The 24,491-nt window shown below is 38.6% G+C and overlaps 1 protein-coding gene across 1 annotated transcript in view; it reads right to left on the reverse strand.

The window, feature by feature from the left end:
- clybl (citrate lyase beta like) overlaps nucleotides 1-23,399 on the reverse strand; it is a 63,265-nt gene extending 39,866 nt beyond the window's left edge. Inside the window, exon 1 of the mRNA XM_032568184.1 lies at nucleotides 23,318-23,399. Within this exon, the coding sequence (XP_032424075.1) occupies nucleotides 23,318-23,361 (44 nt within the window). The 5' untranslated portion in view covers nucleotides 23,362-23,399. The remainder of the gene's footprint in view (nucleotides 1-23,317) is intronic.
- Between the last annotated feature and the right edge of the window lie 1,092 nt (nucleotides 23,400-24,491).

Consider the following 24,491-nt stretch of genomic DNA (forward strand, 5'->3'; position numbering starts at 1 on the left):
ATGACCTGGGTCAGAACCTACAGCCAGCCTGCCTGAGGGAGACACCCAGCCAAATTTAAACAGCTTTTTGAGCACAGACTTTTCTGACAGCCTTGATCAGAGATATTCAGCTGGTGTAGCAGCTCGATCTCTGATCAAGCAGGACCAAATTTCCTGTCTTATTGTTGCGGTTCCGTTGCTGAAAACACACAGGTCAAGTCAGATTCCAAATTTTGGTCATCTCAAATCACCCTTTAGACCCCTTAAATTGGGGTCTAAAATTCTTTATTTAGGCTTACAAGTGACAGATAAGATCTTGTTAAATAAGCTTAATTCTTTTTAGATAATATTTTAAACAGTCGTCCCCTATTCTTAATTCAGGTCAGTAGTTTGTAATGTAGTAGAATAGCAGGTATTTTTATACATTTGTCAATATTGTTTTTTTGTATTAGTGAATATATATTGCAATATTTTGTTACTGCTAGAACAAAATATTTGGTGGCAACATGTTCTTCTCTTTAGATATATTTATTTTGCTATGAAGTTAAATAATAAACTTCAGCACATAATTGTAATAACAAATGAAACAGAAAAGATCTCAACTTTAACTGACAGAAAATTGCCATCTTTGTGCAAAGAAAGGTCATCTTAAGTTTTAAAATAAGTGACGATCACTTGTTGAGTCACAATCCTAAGAGGTCACTCTACAAGTGAGGGCCGTCCTCCGAAGCAGCCCGAGGCCTATCCCACAATTCTTCACATACCAATGGGCCCTTTCACTGGCCATCACCCAGGCTGATTAATGGATCGATGTGGGAATTGATTAGTGAAGAGGAGGTGGGAACAGTAACATAGGTCAAACGTCAATAATGTTGCACCGACAAAAGGTGGAAGACATAAAATGTACCAGTGATAGCCTGCAGCCAGACCTCTACCCATCAAAGTCCTGGTAGGGACAACATAAAGGCCCCAGTGCATTCTCCAGCCTACCCTGCCCTCCCTCCTCTCTGCTTCTTTTCTCTTGGTAATGCTGTGTGTTAAAGTGGCAGGAACCATTCTGGGAACTGCTTGTCAACTCACCTTCATAAAACAAGCCGTAAAGCAGCAAATAACAGGCTTATATGGCTTCATTACGCCGGCTACGCAGGATCGCAGCCCTGGGCTGAGGGGTGAGGGGTTTGTGCCGGTAGTGGAGGGGCAGGGGAAATGTTGGCAGAACAGCATTTTTCTCGCGGAAATTTGTTGTTCCCAAGCTAACACATGCATACTAACAATACCAACACACTTGACCCCTTCAACTTTGCATTAACTAACAGATATAGCAGAAAGGAAAAGGTGATTGAATAGTTGTCAAAACATCCTAACGCATCATCCAACTTCTTTCTATTCATGTATTATTTTTAGTTATTGCAGCAGCTTTCTTTTTCTTCCAAGTCTTCCTAGAAGGTTCTGTTGGCTCTGTGTTCAGCTCAGCATCTTTCATGGACACAGTTAATGATGAAACTATTACTGTTTCCAACTCTGCGTACTCTTTGTTTTTCTCGTCAATAAAAAGTACTCCTGGTTTAGTGCTGTCTCTTCCATTACAATGAATGAATGTGAATTCAAATTAGATGGATCTGGATTCTATATAATTGAATAAGAATTGCTTGTGCATGTCTTGTAAAGTGTTGCGGAGAGAGATTTGCTGTGAAGTGGTGCTATACAAACAGATTAAATGAATTTATTGAGTAAAATGACAACAATAGTCTTCTGGCAAACATTACTTATAGCCTTGAATAAGAAGTGATATTGTAGCTTGAACACAGGGAATGAGAAAGATAGCGCATACATATCTGACAGTAAACTGTTTGCCATAAACAGGGGTTGGATATGAGATAAATGTTTATTTATTTCATGCAAATATGTTCAGCTTGTTTCACAACCTGACAGCAGGGGTTCAAACATGGTCAATACTTCAGGTTTTATCTCCAAAACAAATATCTTTGCTTATTTTTTTTTTGTTAGTCTGTCTGGTCAACCAATGGGTGCATTAGCAAATGTGCATTTATCTGTCTACCATGCAGTTAGAGTAGCAGCCAATTCATTCCCCTTGAGTAAAAACTCAACTTTTGTTTTCAAAGGACTTGCTTGGTATAAAATTAATCTTATTTTGTTCTGCTTCAGATGTTTTTTCTTTTTTCTTTTCTTTACATATAAAGTGTAACCATTATTCTACATATAAATGATGAGAAGTCTGTTGTAGTTTAAAGCTTCAACAAAAACTATAAATAGCCTGCTTATATTAGCAAGTCAAATATGCAGAACGTAGGGCTGGCGGAACATCTGGTGAGCAAGCTTACACTATAGATTCACAAAGGTAAATCTCCCTATGTGTGCTTATCTGTCATGTGTGCAGTCCCAGTCGTGTTGCGATTGGCTGCGTGTCGGTTGCTGTAAGGCAGCAGCACAAGCACAATCACTGTGATCAGTGTTTAGTTAATTACCACCTCAATCAGCATTAGCACTCTCTAACCTGGGGGTGAAGAGGTGGGGGGGAACTGCGCACTCCTTTCGAACGCTGTGACACTTGTTCTCTGAGGGGAGGACTTCAGTGTCAGTATTACAGTGCACTGAAGAAAAGAGGCAGATGAGAGGTGGGAAGCGCACTGCACAACTCATGTCACCGATTCTGTGTCAGGGGGAGACGGAAAGAGACAGGGAGTCGGAGAGGATTGATTGGTGTTTACTTTTAAGCAGCCTCTCAAACAATGGGCAAACCAAAGAAACCAGCATGCACTGGACCATCTCCCCCTGACGCGCTCTCACGGATCAACAAATTCATCCCCCCAACAAGATACAGACTGTTATCGTGTGTGTCACATGATCACACACCGGTCATATGGCCTAATGGAGCCTAGCTGGATGCAAACTCAAGAGCAAAAAAAAAAACACATACACACATAAGGTTGGCAAGGCTTCAATGTTAAAACAGTAACACATATGGACAAGCACAATATAATCATTACACACATTTGGAACAGGGCCAAACAGACTCAAATGTGTCGCCATCAAACCATATGGACGCACATATCCTAGGCTAATCTTAACAAACACTGCGACGCAGACGCATATTCACGCCTGCCCGCAGACACACATATCCGGACCGCTGAACAGAAATGCCATCTTGAGCCCCGTGGATCACCGGGGCCATCTGACACTGTGGTGCCTGAATGCATTACGACTGGCAAGGTGGCTCCACTTTCCATCTCCGTTAGAGCTGTTACATAATCCTCCTTGATATGACTGCATTAACAGCATTAGTTCTGCAGGTGAGAACACTTTGCACCGCTCATAAAATAGCTCTGCGTCAAATTGGCACAATGGATATGGTTGCCGTTAAAAAGAGTGGATATAAGGCAAATGTTGCTGCATCCTAAATGGTTAAAGTCTTCTGACTATATCCAATCCAAATTTGTTTTCAAGGAAGTCATTGAAATGAATAAGGCTTTAAATGACAGATAACGGCCACAATACAGAGATGTATGAACCGATTGGCTGAAGATCGGATTCTGTGCATTTTCCTCTCGATATGAAAAATTTGATTTTTTTTTTTTGCAACTCATTAAATGGACCAAAACTAAGAACTCCCACAATTTTTAGGCTATAAATGCATCAAACCACATCACTTCTTACTATACATTTTTTTAAGTACAGGATATGTGATTTTATGTATAAATTGGGGTAGTATTTCAGTATCAAAGTAACTGCTGCATATTTTTGGCATATGTGGTACAGTCCACATATGCCAGAAAAAAATAAATAAAAATAAAAAATCTGTATAGCTGAAAATCAGAATCAGCAGGTCAGAACTCAGAGAAGATTAGAAACTGGTATCATCCTGATAAACTTTGATTAGTGCATCTAGATTCTACAGAGGTTAAGTTGGTAGGTCAAAGTGTTAAGCATTTCTCTGACTTTGTGAAAAAGGAGAAGATTATTTGCCGCCATGGCAACATGACTAAAAACACTCACTTGCTGAATAAAATCCTGTTTAGTCCAGGATTTTATTCAGCAATGTTTATAGACACAACATCGACAGTGTCTCATACTTAGCTGGGATTATTTAAATATCTGGCTTTAGTGTGAATGGTACCATTTCTGGTCTTTTGCTCCGGCTATTTTACACAAACTCAAGCGCTGACTCAAACACTTCCTAATACTCCTTCCTCGGGCCCCGGGAAAAGATATCTGGCAGATGGGTGAACTGCAAAGTTCCACTAAGAAAACCTAAACATAATGAGGCCTTATCTTAGGTTTGGTAGAGTTTTGAATGTAGAAGAAAACAAAAACCGAACATCTGTGGCATTTGTCGAGTTTTCACTCTTGTGGGGTATGAGTCGTGAACAAGCATAAGGGGACAATTTTGGATCACATTCCATGTAATTAATAAACCAAAACCAAAACAGTCACACTCCAGCCTAAATCTACCTCAGACCTCACCATGTAAGTTACCTCTGCCCCCAAGTGGCTGAACATGATAACTACATGCATTTAACATATGAAATGTATTTAGATGTGAAAGTTCAAACGCTGTAAAAGCTATTTACTACTGCATCTACTTTGAAATGCACCATTATGTTAAAGCATATCTTTGTACATTTTCAAAGTAACCAGAGAAAGTGTTTACAAATTAGGAGGAATCTTTAAGTGGTACAATAATATGCTTACATTTTGGATCAAGTTACACCCAAAATGTATGTTTTAAAATAAAGAGGTCACCCTGTCTTTATTAAATGTTTTTAGCAAAACATGGCAATCAAAAAGCGCATTGATAAATCGCCATTCCTGCATGTCACTACTGAATAGGGGGGCACTTTAAAGAGGAATTTGAGGTAATAAAGCTGATGCTCCCTATAGTGTTATAATGACAGATGCTTCATTCTTTTAACCAACAGGGATGCCTTTTGCCCTCAACTTCTGCCCAGCCCCAAGCCTTTAATTAAGACTGGCTTAGGGCTGACTGATCCTGACACACCAGGAAGTTTCTTAAAAATCTGACTGCCAAAACCATGGAAGTATTATATAGGCCAGCACCCCCCATAGAAGCTTGCAGTCACTCTGCAAAGTCCACATAAAGGGGACTGTAAGCTGAAAGCCCCTCCAGTCAGTCTATGGGCCCCGGTATTAATAAGTTTGGCTTTGGCATTTTGCATTAACCCTTAACTGCAATATGTAGATTTTAATTTTCCAATCTTTTGAATTGTTAGAAATTACTGTACGCTCTATAGTCCAGAGTTTATACATATGCTGGATGGTTAAGTAGTTGAGATTAAAATGAAATATTAATTACCTCATGCAAAGTCTGTTTAAATCTTTTATAGCAGTTTGTCCAAATCAGAGCACCTCGTCATGAAATAAGCATCATATTTCCCACAGAAAAAGCAGTAATGCATGCAGGAAGCTGTAGTAGAACGGTGAGATTGTCAGAGTGTCTGAGTTCGGCAGGAGTTGCGCACCACATGGAGAGAATTCCTGTTCCATCTCTCTGCATAACACAGCCATGAAAGAGAAGAAGCTCGGTAAACAGTTTGCAGCTTTTTCATGGGCTGTAAAATTGCTCTAAATCAGAATTGTTTGACAAAATCAGTTTTTACAAATAAAATGCATACCACAATACAAATCATCCAGGGTTTTTTAAATGGTCTACAATAAAGCTGATGAAAGGTTATTTCACACTCCAAGATCTGACAAGAGAATTGATATTCTACAGCTGATTTCAGTGTTAGGCCAAAGAGACAGAAAGCTACGCAAAGCTGTCATCAGTGCTCATACTTGGCAAGCCGAAGCAATAACTCGTAACTTTCCACTTTCTAGACTTTGATTCAAACACCAGGCATTGTCACTGATCAATTTGAATTACCAATTTGTTTGTCCTGCATTTTAGAAATACATAGACCCCCAAATCCAGCTGATTTAGATGACAAGACAAAGGTTTTTGTCTTTGTTTTTGGTAAAACATATTTGGATGCTTTACTTTCTAAAATAACACAGTAGCTCACTTCCTGCATCAATTGAAACACTATACACACCCAAAAGATACTTCAAATTTACATTTGACTTTGGCACGAAACAGAAAAGTTTATTTCACGCGAGGCTGAAGAAGAAAAAAGGTTTTTTTCAATTTTTAAACGTATTAACTTAATAAAAGATTCATAAATATGTTTAAAAACCGCAAACACTTTATCATAAACATTGCATGTGCCTGTCCTGTTCAACAGACACTGCAATTATTCTTCCTTGTAATTTGATCTACATTACAGTTAAATTACAGTTTTAAGCAAAACAAAAACCAATTACACACTAAATTCTCACACACAGACAATTACAGTTGTATTTATAGTGCCAAGTGATCATCTAGGCCGGTGAAAGTTGCCAAACACCAGTTTCATGGTGAAGCACAAGTGTCATTTAATCATAACATTAACAGTTGTAGAGTGTGAATAGATGAAACACTCAGAAACAAAAACACAAACCCAACGATGTGGAAAGTGACGGGGAAAATAGCAAGGCCCTGTGTTGCCCTATTGCTCCCATAAGGGTGTGGTGTAGGTGGGTTCCTTCCCTTACTGGGAGGATCATGGAAACTTAGCTCAAAGTCCTTTTTTTAATTTTGTTTGGCACCAACTCATGTTAGAAGCCCAAAATAATAGTTTTGAAGCTCTCTATGACATATGCAAACACACAAGAGTAAAGACAGAAGTTTACTTTCTGCCACATTTTTTTTCCTTTAATACAGAAGGTGATCAACAAATTGTTCACAGAGATCATTTCTACAAAAGAAACCTATAACAGGGAGATGAATTTGTTGCTGGTCATTTCAGCTCAGATTTTTTTCAGTTTTGGACTTTTTGATATAGAGACACACAGGACAAACAATGCATGGACACTCTCACACTTAAGGGAAAATTAGAGAGAGATTAATTAATCTAACAGTGATGATTTTGGACAGGAAGAAGCCGGAACTATTGGGCACTATTTTTTTCTTTTCCAAAGCTCAGTTATAAATGTTTTTTTAATGAAAGATTGACTTGTATGTGACAGTTTCAGACAAAAACTCCATTATGGACTTTAATGTTTATGACTAAAACTGTGTTAATCCTCACAGTTGAAACTTGTAACCTTTTCTGAACAGCTTTTTATCACTGTCACCCTTTTATGACCTTTGATGGCTGAACCTTGGTAGCTTTTAACTTCTCAGAGTTGAGCAAGCTGTTGAGTCATGGACATGTGAGCCCAAAACACAGAGAACAATTAAACTAAAGTGGGTACAGTTAGTTGAGTCACCCTTTGTTTTGTATGTAGGTTATTGAGGATGTTTAGAAAAGAAGCAGTCCTCTGATTGTCGATTTAAGATGATCAGTTAGTGAAAATCCATGACTTTTGACTGACCAGTTACCTGAGTTTGTTTCTGAGGCTAAAAAAAAATACTCAGAAACAAACCTGCAGGTGCAGGTCTCCTTCATATTAACCATGTTACTGCCTGCCAATGGCAGTGCAAACAACGGGTCCATTACTGGCTCACATGTAGCCAGCAGAGCAGACATCAGGTACAGGACGTCATTAAGAAGATTCCATTTGAAGTTCGTGAAATCTTTCCTGAACAGCACAGAATGGGTGTTGGCATATTGTTACTGGAAATGCCTGCTGATTGACATGGGGCATGATGAGTGTCGTGCTGCAGACTGTTTTGACTGGACTGAAGCCTAATGATCAACAAGTGACTGAAACTGTTGACGTGAGGATTTTTATAGATCTCACCGAGGCAGTGGGATTCACTATTATTCTTTCCCAAGATCCAAAGAAAAGTCAATCTGTACGCAAATACAGGAGGAAAGTAAGGTTTCTGTACGGTTTAGCAGGTGGCTGTAGGGTAGTCCCCTCTATGCACCTAAAACCCTCACTTCCCCCTTTGTAGTAAAGCTAAACTTCAAAAGAGTCTTATCACCGTCACATTCCCTTGGAAAAGAACACAGAAATGGAGACCGGATGCAAAGGCTTACACTAGGTCAGGCTAACACAAGAAGTAAAGTGTAGAAATGCTTTGAATTTTAGCTTGTAAAGGGAAGAGGCTCCTGTACAGGCCTCCTGACCTTCCTACTCAACTTCCTTCCTGACAAGTGAAGGAATGCTGTGTCACATTTAATAAATTGGTAGGTGCATGCATTTTAAAGGTCTCTCAGAAGTCTAATTCAGTCAAGAGAAGACTTCAAGACAGAGAAACCAAAGCAGTTTCGTGGAATAAAATTCATAAGCCTCAGTAGAAGTGGTGTTGTTAAGTCTTGTGAAGATAGAAATAAACTATGTGTGTGTCCAAGCACATGTGTATGTAGAATGATAATTACCAATTGCTTGGAAATGGCATAACTTTCAAAACATTGTTTGGCTGTAAAAATGTTCTACAAAGCCTATAACTAATTATTGCAGTATTATTAAAATTATCCATCCATTAATACTTTTTTTGTTTACTCAGAGAAACTGTGTCCCCTAATGATGCAGATTTATCTTGGAGTTTTTACCAAGACATCCTGAATAATGTGGAGAAGGGGGGTTCCAGAAACTAATGGCAATAAGAGTATGTTGCTTATGTGCAATTGTGTACTACAATATAGAAGATCAAGGGAAAATGTGGAGTTTTGATCTTTTCTTTTAAAATATCCTAGTAAGCGTCTCCCTGGCTCTTTATTCTCTTTTCTAAGGCCAATTTTGTCTTACACAAAGTCCCCACTTTGACTGTGACTTTATCCTGTATTTTCCAATTATCACCTTTTAAAGGCCAGCTGGGTGCATACCAAACCATTGGGGGGCAATTCCATTTGCATTGCTCAAAGTCATGGCCAAGTACTTTCATGCTTAAGTTCATATCAGAAAATCTTAAAGGATAGTTGCAGCTGAAAGTCAAACTAGCTCAACAGCTTCAACCAAATAAACTGATAGGATACTGTTCTTTCTCTTAAAATGTGGTTCAAGAGGTTGAAGAACAAATTTGTCAATGCCGAGCTAAGTTGGAGAATGGCTTGAAAGTAAAAATGTCTACATAAACCAGCATGAAATGCATGACGGCATTCAAGCATTCTAATTTCACTTGGATCACTACAATTGTTATTGGATTTATGTTTACAACTTCATCTACATATTTTTTACTTTTCAAAAAATTAGTTTTTTAAAAACACTAACTACCTATCATATTATCCCTGCCCTTTCTGTAGTCAGTGGGTTGTTCTTTTACAATCAAAAGAGCTCTAACCAATCAGGGAATGGACAAAGAATCTGAGATCGCCCTGGTTTTGGAAACACTGGAACAACAGGGAAAGATTCTTACGATCCCGTGAGTTGTGAAGTCAACTCTCTTGCTCTCTGCAGATGAGAAGAGATTGCACCACTGATAAATATTTCTATTAAAGGTAAAGACCCCACCCACCCCTGTCATTAACATGTCCTGAGTGATCAGAAAATGTCGGTCAGGCTCAATTTGGACAGGACCTATAGGCCAGAAAAGTAATTAAAAATGATGTCCATGGATGTCCAGTGTATAAAGAGAAGATTTAATTGTTTTTCTTGAAACTACTTCTAAGTTATTTCAGCAGGTCCCCTTACATTCAGTTTGAGTGGGACGTTAATGGTGTAGGGGAGCACTGCTGCCAAGTGGGGTTGAGATCATCTGCTTAATATTAAGGTTGGTGTTGAGAAATGCCGACATCAGGATACAGCCTTTCAGCACTTTCTTTACATGTTAGTGACCATGTTGTTATTGCTGTGTTGCTTGTGTAAGCTCGTTGGTTTTGCACAGTACTGAACAATAACTTTGCTGTCTGCGTTCAGTCCACCCTGTACTTAATACAAAACATATTCACTAGTGCAAATCTGTGTTTGACTTCCTCTCTTCCCTCCCCCTCAGACTGAATATAGTAGCATTTAGCTGTGAATTAATTTTCATGTTTGCTTATACCCTGCTGAGGTGTGATGCCAGTGGTGCATAATCAAGAACTGCAACACTGCATACGAGGAGATAGGCCTCGCCGGCATTTATCCTGTGCAGATTTGTCAAGCAGGAAAAACTGAAACGATAGAATGAGAGTCAATAACCAGGACACACCGCAGAAGTCAGCAGAAGGGAAAATGGACATTTACCTCAATCTGTTTCCTAATAGAGGGCCACAGAGCAGAGAATAACTTCTGCAGTGTGGCGTGCAGCTGTGAGTGTGTCCTTGTGACAATGCACGTCTCTGGCCATGGGACAAGACAAGCACCCAAAGCCACAACCCAAACACCAGCCGCCCTTAACACACTGTGTCTAATGCTCCTATTTAGTGTTTGGGGAGCAGTGGCGCATGGCCTTAGGTTTTCGGGCGGGGAGAGAGGGTAGTACCTAGCCTGACAGCTGTGCCCTGAACGGAGGACAAAAGCCTGAGGAAGTACCGCATCAGCGAAGATGGGACTGAAAGGCACGGCAATTTGCTTGTGGTCACTCTGCCATCTGATTTTGTCCATCATCGACTATTCCCCTCTAATGTGTTCTAGTCGCAAACGCTTTTCCTCGACTTGTAAGGCATCATTAAGTGAGTTCTGGTATAAAGGATCGGCATCAGCACTACATTTAGAAGATCAAAGTATAAACTACTAATTCATAACAGAGTATTTTGAACAAATGCGGTGAACACCGGCCACCTCCAGTGAACAAATCCTTTTATTGTAGTTTATTTGTAATCTTTTCATAGGAGGGAGTCGTTTTTTTCTTTGTCAGTCGCTGTACATCAAAGATGAACTAAACCCACCATGCTGGTTGTGTTTGTATGTCTGTGTTCAAGTATTTAACACAACAGAGCAAAGCATGTTTTTAATCTATTCATAAAATAAGTGTCCTCATATCAGGTTAACACCTAAGCAAATAAATCAATTTGGGAATAGTTTTTTTTTTTTGTTTAGTTTTTTTTGTTTTTAAGGGGGAAACACTTTTTGAATTTGATGAACACCCAACAGACCATGAAGCAGTATAGCCTTGTTTCTTCCGAGAACAAAGACTATCCTTGCTGTTTGTTCATAAATGCCAATTTTGTTCATTTTTCCCTCCAACAACTTATTTTCGCTTGAAGCACTGACAAGAACACAACACTAACCACATTTCTGTGTGCGGTCAAGCTGAAGATAAAATTGTAAAGCCACTTAGCACCCATAATCAGTTAGTATAAAAGCTAATCTGACATTATATTTGCAGAGGTACAACAGTCTGCAGGAAGGGCTAAGAAAAGCAAAAAGAGATAATAAGCGCTCATTTGTTGCCCCATCAGCCACCAGGCGATAATTATGCTGGGGTGAGAATTTTGAATCCTAAATGGTTTCTTTGATCTGAACAGGTGTTCGCAGATGGATATGTAAGATTATTGCTTTAATTATTACCAGAGATCAAAGCCTGTGTAAAGCCTGTGTCTGATTCTTAAATATCTAGTTTCCCTCACAATCTTTGAGAAATAATACTAAGTAGATATTGGAAAATACATCTGTCAGACCTCCTTTTAGGTGATTTGTAAGACCATTTTATTGTGATTACTTTTGACATACTGAAGTATTATGTGAATAGAAGCCCAGCAAGGTAGTTGAAACATCAATACGGGGGGTAAGAAGGGGGCTGCAGTCACAATTCTTACCACATATTTCAGTAGCTATCCCGGAAATAAAATAGAAAGCCAAATGTTTAGTATCTCATCCAAACAGGCAGGTAGTGTGATTCGTGTGTGTGTGTTGTGGTTGGATGGTGAGTTGAGGCAGAGGAAATGCCATCAGCTGTCAGAACTTTTATAGGTGAAATAGTTTAAAAATCGCCAACACATCAGGGTAAAATTTTTACATTCTTTAAAACCTTTTGCTTATTTCCTGTAATTATGTGGCTTCACTTGCCTCAAAAATCACAAGATTAAAAGTTAGTTTAATTATCCCATACTGGAAAAAATTACTTTACATATCTGCATTTATAAGAGTTATAGTGTAGTCTGCAGATTTGACGTTTATGGAACAAAAATCCAACAGCCTCCCATTACTGACTATTGTTGCGCCTCTGCTAAAGCAAGATGAATTACAATCCAGCCAGACAATTCTGTGTAACAGATACATGAGCTGAAAAGCTATGAGACATCTAATCGCAGCATGCTTTTCTGTAATATTCAACCTGAACTCCGTATTCGTCAGACTGCCTCTACTGATGGGAGGTTACTGTGACTTGAAATTGCAAGTGTTCACTTTTTTCCTTCATAGACAGTTGGGTAGATTTTAATCATGTAATTTGCACTCAGGACACTACAACACCTTGCAAAAGTACTCACATCCATGAACTTTCTCACATTTTGTGACGTTAAAACCACAATTTTATAGGGATTTTATTAGGATTGAGGCAGGAGGATGGATGACCACACAACAGTTCTTGTTATGTGGGATGCAAAAGGATCCAAGATATTTAAAATGTTTCTCAAAAGAAGAGGTGAAGTGAAGAAAAATGTGGCTGACAGTGGCATTCATGTCCCCTGAGTCAAAACTTTGTAAGACCCTCTTTCGCTTTCAGTACAGCGGTGTTTTCTGGTATGACTCTATGGTTCAGTTATGAACAACTACAGACAGGTTTGCTCATTTAATAACAGTTCAAGCTCAGTCAGAGTGGATGGACAGCATTTAACCATTCCAGTGTTATCCATCCATCAACTCTTGTTCTCACCATCTTTCCTGTCCCTCCATCCCCCACAGTATGATGCTGCCACCACCTTGTCTCCCTGTGGTGAAATGCACAGGACAAACATGTTGCATGTAGAACAAAATCTTAATCAAATTTCACCACAGCACCTTCTCCCACACCTTAGCTGTGTCAACTACAGGGCTAGTGGCAATCCATTCACCAGTTTTGTTTATTATTTATTTTATTTATTGTTTGTTTATTAAACGGTGAGAGATTAAGAGCTTTTGATATTGTTTTATAACCTAACCATGCATTAAATTTCTCCAAAACTTCATCTATGACCTGCCTGCTGTGTTCCTTAGTCGTCATGATGTTTGTTTACTAATGTCATCTATCAAACTTCAGAGGCTTTCATAAAACACCTGCATTCTTCAAGAGATAATTAAATATTAAATACACTTTTTTTTTTTATTTTGAAGATAATTGTTCAGTTGTACTTAATACAGCATATCAGGATAAATTTTCAGATTTTAGGTGATGTACTTTGCTTCCACTTAATCAAAAGCTACTTTGTGGTGGTTTATCACATCTACTGCAACTAAAACACACTGGAAATGATGATAAACATTTGCTGAAATACATTAGCTTTAGACTTATCTTAGACTTACATGTGATGTTTTATCACCATTCGAGTTCAGTTTAGCTTATTAAAACAACCCATAACCATTCAGAGACAAATGAACAATGCTTCTTGATCCTAATGTGAACTGACTGCAGAGGTCATGACCACAAGCTGTTGTTAATTCTGCAAACTGTAGATACTGATTCCAAAAAGAATGAACAGCCATTAAAAGCTAAATAACTACAGTCAAACTCTAAACAACTACTACACAAGTAAGTTTTAAAATAATTTAGAAACAGAAGATTTAGTAGTTTTTCTCAAGAAAAGAGAAGCAACACGTCAGCCTCTCTTTTTTTCCATTTCAAAAGCATTTCTGACTTGACCAAATAACAAATGTGAAGTATGTCCCTTTGTGTTTTGTTGGTTTTATTCTCCAAAACTCTAAAAAAAAAAAAAATTCTCATCTAAACCATAATGAAAGAGTCTGAAATGTTAAAAATCTGCGTCTCTGAGACAGTGAGTGTCCTCAGAGAGCATTAGCGCGGGCATTATCTCGGTGAGCCAGACTGTTCGGTAGTAAACACCCTGGCAATTGGCCTTGTAGTAAACTCTCGGCGGAACTGCCGCAGCAGAGCTTGGAGTGTTGTAGCCGTCCTGGCACGGAGATGTGGGTCACGCTAGGCTGTCCTCTCCCTCACCCCGGCACCGCAGCCCCAAACCCTGATGAGATTAGCCGGCCAGCCAGAGGCTCAGTGGTGGTAAAACACAAACACCAGTGATTACGTGGACATTAAAGTCCGATCCCCTCACACTTTAGCGTGGATCCCCTTGTGCGGGGTCACAAACAGGTTACTGTCACGACTATGCTACCATCGGCATCATACTTTATGCAGAACTGCCTTCCCTTCCCCCCGCCTCCTCCGATTACAGACATCAAAAAATATAGCAGGTTTCTCCAAACAAAAATACGAGACAGCAACAGTTTAAACTTTCCACCAACCTAACAAAAATACATGTCTACTCAACTTATCTGGTAGCCACTTGAAAAGAACAAGAATCTGCTTATTTGTCCTATTAGTCTTGCATGTTTGGCTCCAAAAAAAAAATTAATGACCATGATGACTGGCGAGTTAAAAGTCAGTGTCAGAAATGGGATTAGGCAGGTTGGAATGCCAGGCTAATCACTCATCAGCGACGGCCAGGAGAAACGACCTCCTTAAGGAGGAGGGGCGGCTTTTATAAAGCTTTGATTACTGTGCAGTCTTAAAACCGCATCCGATGAGTAAAGACAAGCGCTGGTCCACCCCCACGTTTACTGGGCCAGTTGCCCCCTGGATTCCTGTAAATACGTGATGTCATAGAGCTTAATGATGCCCAGACTAACACAGCAGAAGAGTTGAGAAAAAAAAAAAGAAATATTGCAGAGCTGAAATAAAAAGAATAAATAAATACTGTATTTAAAGCAGAATTCAGTCTAATAAAAGGCTGCGTCTCCATAATGAATTTTATGTCTCTGTGGGACGGATAATCATGGGGACGAAAATCATCACTTTCATCTGCGCATAGCCTGCTCTGTCAGGAGCAAAACATCAAAAGCAAAGGTTAGATGGAGAGTGCCCAAAAAGAGAGACACTTTCTCCCGTTCTCCCAAGCGCAGACTGGAATGGACAGTTGTTTCCAGTTGCTACGTTTAAAAGGGCCCATCATAAAGACTGGCGAGAGGAAACAGGATAAGCGCTCGAGCCAAAGCAGTAAAAAAAAAAAAAAAACTCTCTGGGAAACTTGAAAGCCACACAAATGAAGTCTGTGTCTGCCATCTGGAAACAATAAACAAACAAAACCCAGCAGCCAAACAAACACCACAAAATGGCAGAAGGGGGGAGAGAAACAAAGAGAGATTTAAAAAAGAGCGAGAAATGGTTTCAGACATTTGGACTGTGAGTATGTTGAATGAATGACAGCGAGAGGGGAGGGTGTCGGTGTTAAAAATGTGTGCGGCATGCATCATTAGCAGACACTGATGGGAGGACAGACACAGACACAGGCCTTTGTATAAAACAGCCTTTGATGCTAGGGAGATGGCCCTGCTGTTTGAATGTGTGTGGTACCACTGAAACCTGGTTCTAATGAAGTGCAGTGCTAACAGGAGGCTGCCTGTCTGTAACCAGCGCCGAGATGAGAAGTTACAAACAAGTCCCAAATTCAGCAAAATACCAAAACAAGGTAGCCGGCTATCTGCTCTTTGTTCAGACAAATCAGAAAAACACATCCTGTCTGACATGTTCTAACAGGAGGTTGTATTCTTTTTTAACAGGAAAACCGCTACAGTGTACCTCAAATTTCACAGAACTTGTTCATGTTATGTTTAGAATAAACACTGAAAGAAAAATGAACCTTATCTTAGGTCTGTTATCGGTACCCCTTTGTTTCTTACTGCCAATAAGCTGGCTGAAAGAAGGCTGCTACACTTTACCTTCACTTACAAGAAAGCCGACAGTCATTACATGAAAACTATGGGTGTTTTCACACCTCAGATATTTAGTCCATTTAGCAGCAACTGTATTGACACCACCTCAGTTTCAAAAACACCCTAGAGGAGTTTGTTTATGGTGCAAACATAATCCAACCATAATCCAACAACTTCCAGGTAAACAATGCAAGCTTGAGTGAACAACTTTCCCGTAAAACAATAAGGACAATCCTGAACATTCTCTTCATGGCTGTTATCAAACAACAGAGTGTGTTCAGTCAGTGTTGACTTCAGAACCGCTGAAACACAGACTGCTACAGGACATCCTTGCTGCCTACAGCCATCAATATCTACAACAACTATGAAGAAAATAGAATGAGTTAAGACAACATTTAATTTGCCTCTGGGATTAATAAAGTATATTGGATTTGAGCTGAACTAAACTAAGTTGTGTTACTTTACGGGTTGCAGCAAACAAACTAAAACAATGGCAACGTGTTATTTGTAAGGCATAAAACATTATGCAACTTTCATGGTGTCTTATTCGATATATCTTCTCAGATAATTTTGCCTGAATCACACTATGGACCTCCATGTCAGCTCACAACACAGAATGTGCTTCTTGTATTTACATTTGGAATATAAAAGAATCTCAATTTTCATTGTTTTTTGTGGTCTCAATCACAGAGCCGTGGCATCAATTACATCATAACTTGATGTCTATTTGTGGCCTTTTGCCCTGTTCTCATCGCCAACTGTTAATCTTCCTGAACCAGCCCTTAAAGGCTTTATAGGCTGTAAACAACAACAAATAATGTTTTGTTTAGTTTTTTAAGTCTGAATTTCTACCTTGCAACAATATGTAAATTAGGTATTCAAATTGAAGTTTTGAAATTCTTACTTTTAGGTGCATCTGTGTGAACCTGGCAAACAAATATAAAACATATGATGTAGCAGCCTTCTCTGAGCAGGCCAACAGTTATTTAACATGCTAGAAACCCTAAACCACAATGGTGCTAATTTTACAAGTTGTCCAACATCTGTCTCACTCAGTGTTGTCCCAAATGTCAACTTGTACCTTCAATGTCGGCCTGAAGAAGTTAATGACTGAGAGGAAATCGTAAAGAATGTAAAAGAAACAAAAACGAGCAACAACTGTCCCGGGAGATTCACAAGCAGTGGTTTATCCACCATCAAAACTGTCCTACCTCTATATGTTGATAAAACCTGCTAAATGTTTTTTAGCAGGTTCTAATGACTGGCTTTTTAATTTAATTAAAAAGCCAGTCAACCTAAACTATTGACACAGCTTGAAAGACTTCAGGATTTTGGTGAAATATCTGGCATCTGAAAAAAAGTGTAGCACAGTATAATATAGTAAGCCTACTTCATCACTTCAATGAAATGAATCCATACACACAACACACAAGACACAGAAGATTTACGGCTCTTGTAGAATCAAAGAAATGATTCTGTCCAGGTCTACTGGGATAAATTAAACGACTAAAAAACTGAGAAGATCCATACCATGAATTGTAATAGAATGAAATGACATCATTTAATTACTTAGCAGTCACTTAGTTTAAATGTACATACGGGTCATCAAGTCAGAATTTATACATTAGCAAATGCCCATTAAATGAATGTGAAATGTCCAATTGTGCCTTTAATGAAATACCTATAGTTAAAAGGTGTGGAGTAATCTCATTCAGTTGTTAAATAACAAACCTATTAACTTTTTTAAGCAATAAATGTAACTAAAATACTAGTTTATCGAATTTCTTTCTCATTTTACTGTATTTCTTTAGGGTTACTATGGATAGATCGTTTAATAACTCACTCAAATCCAAGTTCCAGTAATAATATCACTACTTGCTGGCATTACTTGGTATCTTAGAAACAACATATTTCTCACAGCAAGAAGAGAACTTGTTCTACACAACACTGCATATCGAGAATTACTTTCAGAAACTCCAAACAACATTTCCGCGACCAATTATTGAATTCAAGATACTGATTAGATAAAGCATTTAGAAAAAATAACCTACCTACCCGTTTCTCTTCCCAAGGTCTAGTGACAACACTGACACCAAGAGGTTCACTTAAGGACTGCAGCCGTGGTTTTATACATTAGAAATAACCTCACATAACACGCATATTTAACATGTGTGTATGAAAGGGGAGCAACAAAAAAAAAGAGAAAAAGAAACATACATTTAAAAAAAAGCCACACATGAACATAAATCCCCTGCTGAGCTTGGTTAAATACTCGGCTATAAAAAGGGCCTCTCATTAGTGTTCTGTGTATCAGACCGGAAATTCTGGGTAAAGTATACCTCATCGTCCTAAAACTACTCACCATCCACATGGCCACTAGAACAATGCATGGCTGTCAGAAGACTAAAACACAACTCTGGCAAAGGAGAGGATGGAATCAGAAGAGTTTAAGATTTGAATCATTAATCTAAGTTAAATCAGTCCCATCTGCTTTATTACATTCACTTTTAAACATTGTCTGCTTTATAACTCCACCAATTCAGACCTAACTATGATTTGTAAAGACATAAAGCGCCAGTCATTAGAACAACATGTAATAAAAACATAAAGCATTGCATAATCCTTATAAATGATAACCTAATCCCCGCACTCGTATTGGCTCACATCTGTAAGCAGAAACATGGGTCTCCCACTTGTGTTGTCATTAAAAACAGAAACTGTTTCCCCAGCTCCTCATTTGATCCCACCCCCACGTTCAAATCCTTAACCACATAAACCACCCGTTAGCCAAGTCCACCCCATGTTTCGAGAACAAAATTCTTCTGTTGCAATTGTTCACACATTCCTCCCTCGTCGTGTTTATACAGATGCAGCTCCATGTGCTCTCTGGGGTCGTAAGAAGTCCTACACCGCGGCCCGAAGATGTGCTGTTGATCAAAGGCGTTGGAGCTCGAGGAGGAGCGCTCGTTTTTAGTTGTTTTTGTTCCCTCTTTCTTCTTCTGTGGGATACAGGTTACCGCATCCATCTGCTGGCCTCATGTATCCACCTTAGTCAGTGCTGAGACAAGTGTAGGCCTCTCTTTCTTGCTGTCTCAACCGTGTTTACTCAGCTGGTTTCCACGGCAATCGCCAGGACTTTGTTTTTGCACAGCAACATGTGTTAACTTAATGCTCTGTAATGGATTTCAAAGGGAAGCTTAGCAGGTAATAGGGCAATTTATCGATTCGTTTGCTTAAAATTAGTCTTAATTGTAAAAGAAAAATAAAACACACCTCTAAGAAGATTTAGGCTCAAGACAGAAAAAAAACAAACAAGCAAAAGCTAACGCATTTTTCCAGGCTGCGCAAACAATTAAAGAACAGATAAACCATATAATAGTCAAGAAGACATGAGGGTTAAAGTTGCCTGGCCAGTGTGCTCAGCCCTTCCCATATGTGCAGAATTTGGTTACAAAGTCCCAGTGGTTGTTTTCTTGCTTGATTGGATTATGGCCACACACCTTAAGCTCAGCTTCCACCACCAATCAATGAGGAAATGAGGTGTCAACACTCTGGTGTTTATTCAACACTCATTTATTTTTCTACCGGAAGCTAAGAAAAGCTCGGCCACAGAGGACTGCCAGATGGGCAGGAGGTAGTCTGGTGAAGCATTTAGAGAAGAACAGGAGATTATTAACGGTGTTAGCGAGTCTTTATTGTATGGAATTAGTAAAATGCAGAGTTCATTTTCTTTATTGCGCATTTGTGAAGCACAATAATGTTTTTATAATGACTTTTTAACTACATTAACACGGTATAACATTACCGAGACATGCCAACATTTATCTCCGGAGAGGAGACGTGCTTTAAAGCTTCAAGCTGAGCACCCATTTGACAAAGCTAAAAAATGTTGATGAGAAGACAGCAGAAAGTCTGTAATGCTTCCAGTCAGCATGAGGTGCCATCAACATAAAATTCTGCACAGTAGCCGCCACTTAATACAACCGGGGCAATCGAAAATTCCCCTTCCAGTTATAGACCAATGCCGCTGCATTACTATTGTAGCATGAATGCCAAGTGTCTGCATGGCTTTATGCCCCCTCTCTTAATTGAAAACGTTATAGGGGTGCATTACACTTAGGCTTTTTATAGGTAGTGCTATAAAGCCCTAGCAGGCCCTGTGAGGGGAAACTGCCCATTAACTTATAAGGTCCAGGCCTTGGCTCTCTTAATTGACAACCTCTAGGCTACTTTCATCACTTGTCGACTTCATAGTGGCAGCCAATGCTTCCTCCAGGATGCTGTTGCATCTTTGACATGAGGGTGTTTGTGACAAAGAGCAGTCTGCCGCCAACGCCGCGACGAGAGCTCTAGGCTGTCCATAAAACAAGCACACGCATTCCTTCCAAGAAGGCTGCATTTAACCACTGAACTACTGGGTCACAGAAATACAAAATTTAGTATGAACAGTTTCTGCTTAAGAGCCAGCTGTAGCGTATTTCTGCAAAAGAAGATATCCTGAAATGTTAGTCTAACTTCATATATGCTTAGAAACTTTGAAGTGCAAAATTAAAAAGGAGATAGAGCAACGGTATCTATGAAAACTTCAAGTTAAACAGTGCAAGCACAGTGTTAAACACTTAAAGGCAGACCTACAAGACTGGTGTGAAAATCACTTCACACTTTAACTTAGCAAGACAGTCAGTTTTGTGCCTCTGGAAATTTATGCCTCCTCAATTACACCCACATGTCACAAAGTAGCTGACGGACTCACAGCTACCTCTGGAATATTAAAAACACTCGCACAGAAATTAAGCCGTTGTAAGTTCACTCCTCCCACAAAACACTAAAACGGTAGAATTGCTGTCAGTAAAACTCCTGAAGTGTAATTTTGCAGGATCATTCAAGATTGGTCAGTTGAAATAAAGTGGGTTTTTTTTTTAGTAAGAACTTTACAAAGATTCTAAATATGTATTCACACAAGTCCTGTTAAATCAACTTTAATCAAAATGTCAAAGGTTAATTTGGGAAGGTGTGACTATGCAATTGAACTCTGATGTGGAACAAAAAAGCAAACTCTGAACCACCTAAAAACCTAGGTCTTGGTTTGGTTGAAGTGAACTGTAGTGCAGTTTGAATGATATATGTGAATGGAAGCGGACTGGAAAATGAACGCGTTTTACAAAGGGTTTGGTTGGTTTAACACAGTCCGATGTGAAAGCAAACCATGCCTTCACACACTAAAAATGTAACAAATTTTGGTCAACAACTGAATCAAGTCTACTCCGTGTCAGATGTGAAAACCTGACACCAAATAGAAGAACTTAAGTCCTTCTATGGCGTCTTTGAGGCAGGATTACCACTACCTTTTCCATGTTTAAAATTCCTGCTTTTGAATGAATGAATGAATGAATGAATGAATGAATGAATGAATGAATGAATGAATGAATGAATGAACAGGATGGATGAAGCATTTATACAATGGGACTCGGAATAAATTTAAATAAAAGTATGTTTATGTATTTCGGAGACAATTTCATCTAAACTGATTTACGAATAAGGACAAAACTGGTCTTAGCAGAAAGATCACCAGTCAGGCTCTGTCAGAGTTGACAATGTAGAAATAGAGTTTAACCATAAAAGGAGAGAGAGTGGAGCAGAGGTGGTAAAGAGGTACAGTGTAGGTACTCGGGTAAGAGGGATAATATGATGTAAATGAGCCAAAGTCTGGAATCAAACTCGGGCCAGTTGTGTCGAGGACTGTAGCTTCCTTATGCTGCACCTGCTCTACCACTACCCACTATTATATTTTTCCAGACTGTATTTTGCTTTTCCAGACTTATCCACAATTTGAAAATACTTCAAACCAGAGATGTCAAAGTCCAGTCTTTAGGAGCTGGCAGCCTTATTTAGCTTTTATTTGTGTCCCATATCCAATACACCTGAATCAAATAGTGAATTATATCCCCCGAGTAAAGTTAAGACATACAATGATATTTAATTCAGTTTTATTGAAACTGAGACATCTAAAAGCTGGAGTACACTGGTTCTCAAGGACTGGAGTTTGAAAGTTGTGCTTCAGGCAAATGTCATACTTTTCCAGACTGTGTAAGAACACTTATTACAAAACAATATATAGAAAAAATAACACAATTTGCCATGTTGATCTTAATATAGCTGGACTACTACTTTAGTTCATGCAAAGAGCTATACCTATTAAACTGATAGGCGTGAAAATTTGCAGTCAATAATAATTGTCAAAAATCAAGTCCTTAATTATAAGGTCACAAAAGTATAAAATAGTTTTTTGGGTTGTTTTTTTTTTACAAAATATCAAACTCAAACAACTTTTCTCATCTGGCATGAACACCTATGAGAAATCACAGAGAAACAAAAACTGAGACTCCATGAATGGAAGGTTTGTGACTGCTATTGAAAAGAATGGTGGGTATGTTGACTATTGATTTATTTATTCAAATGCCAATCTGGTTATTTGTTAAGGCTATGTTTATTATCCTCACTTTAATAAATAAAAAGAACCAAATTAGATGGATTTTGTTTTCCACGGAAATTCTGCGCACTTAAAACTTTCCCAATAATTGTTCACATATACATATTCTCTCAGTAGCACACAAAATCTGTCTACTTGCTTCAGAAGAAAGCTATAAGAATTCTTCATGCATTAGATTATTATGATCCAACCAGTTACATTGTTATGGCCTTGCACAATTTAAAATGTTAGGATTTAGCTGAACTTAGAAGTCCATTGACAATGTTCAAAGCTTATAATAAGCTCTTTACTTGTTTTAAAAAAACATAAAGGTCAGGATAAATATTAAAAACAACGTTTGGTTTCATAAACTAAACCAACGTTCTTTTATGAGTTTGTCTAAAGACTTAGCAATTACTCCTTAGAAATGGCTTTTTTTGAAAAGTATCCAGGAAAAATGCTACAGTTCTGATTTTGATAATGCTGTGGACACTAAAAGAACTTAGCTACCAGATATTTTTCTGAAATGTTTAAAAATGACCAACGTAAAATAAATACCTTTATTTTCTGAAATATACAGGTTTGAAGTTCATTAACGTTTCGGGTTACTCCAAGAAATAAGACTAGCTTAATAATTGTGCACATGCTGTTTGTCCAGACATATTAAAGTCAGTCAATTTTAAATTCTCACATGCCATTAAGGCTATATTGATAGTTGTTTATTTCACATGTTAAATCTGTTAAATATTACCATGTCCAAAGTTGAGTTTTGCTACATATGTTTACATGACATACATGACCGTTTTCTCCGGTATGTTTCTCACAGATGTTGATCTTATTTTAGTTCGACAATACCACGTCTAAGCATAATATTAGTTGTATCGTGTAGCCAACAAAACCTTTATAAGCATTGTTAATTCAAGTTCAAACCCTACTGTACACTTCTGTTGAGCAAACAAAGCAAGTGACCTTCAGCCGACCGCTGCAACGTAGCAACAGCCACAAATGTTGTCTGGAAATGATTTCTACACGCAGCAAAAAAAAATACTGAGTTATGTAAACATTCAGAAACAGACTTACTGTGCAGGAAGACGGCTCACAGCTCTGACAATGTGCGCTGCCATGTTTTTCTGTGACGCTTGAGACAAGTATGCAGCGATTGGCCTCAAAAGGCACTCCCACGTGATGCTTCAGTCATCTGATTGGGTGGAGTAGTAAGAGGGGCGGGGCTTGGGCTCCTACAAGCACATGGCGAAATAAACAAGAAGATGCACAGAACTTGCTGGCAGCAAGAGACTGCTTAACGCAAACTTTTGTTCTGTAATAAATATAGTAAATCCGTACATTTAAAAGTTAGAGTGAAATTCATATCTTTTTTATTATTATTATTATTATGTGCTGGTTGCCTTCTTTTTGACTGCCATGTCCCAGAGAGAAACCTGAAAAGTATTTTTGGAAAATAGCTCGGAGAGAGAGAGAGAGAGATTCGTGGACAAGGCATTTCACCCCAGGAGTTGTCTCGCACAGCAGTGGTGAATTACTACCACCACCATCAGCCAGGTTCTGGTGTTGTGGACAAATGACACGCAGGATTTCCCGTGAGGAGGTCTGCAGGGGATTGGCTTCAAATGTCAGAGTTCAAGGGCAGTTGCATATCCTGATTTCAGAAATGTGTGCTGATGCTCGCTTGTCTCACTGTACATCTTGAAAACTAGAAAACAAAATGTTTTAGTTACTTTTCTTCCCCATTGCCTATCAATAAAAACAATTTTATTTATATACATAGCCGATCATTTAACAGGATGTGGTACAAATATGTTTTTTCAGTCATAGTTTAAGGTAAATTGCTGTCCCAAATTACTTAAAGAATATGAACTGTTGTGCATACAAGAACAGAGTTTTTGCAGATATTAATCAATTATCTCTTTAGATAGCTTGCAAACAATAAAAAGGGGATGGGGGGGGAGATATCATATTACCATATTAACTATATTTTTGTTATTTCATTATGATTCATAGGTGTACAAAAATTATAGAACAAATTCATTTTGCATGAATTTTCAGACATTCTGCTTGTTGTCTACGGTCATTTGAAGACTGTGTTCACCTAATATTAATGATGGGTAGCTCCTTTAGTATGCAAAGTATGATTCATGGTGCTATTTAAGACTGGAAATATATTCAAGATGCCAAATTTGTTTTTTCATGGTGCTATTTAAGACTGGAAATATATTCAAGATGCCAAATTTGTTTT

The sequence above is a fragment of the Xiphophorus hellerii genome, chromosome 7 (genome assembly GCF_003331165.1).
Source record: "Xiphophorus hellerii strain 12219 chromosome 7, Xiphophorus_hellerii-4.1, whole genome shotgun sequence".
Taxonomy (NCBI): Eukaryota; Metazoa; Chordata; class Actinopteri; order Cyprinodontiformes; family Poeciliidae; genus Xiphophorus; species Xiphophorus hellerii.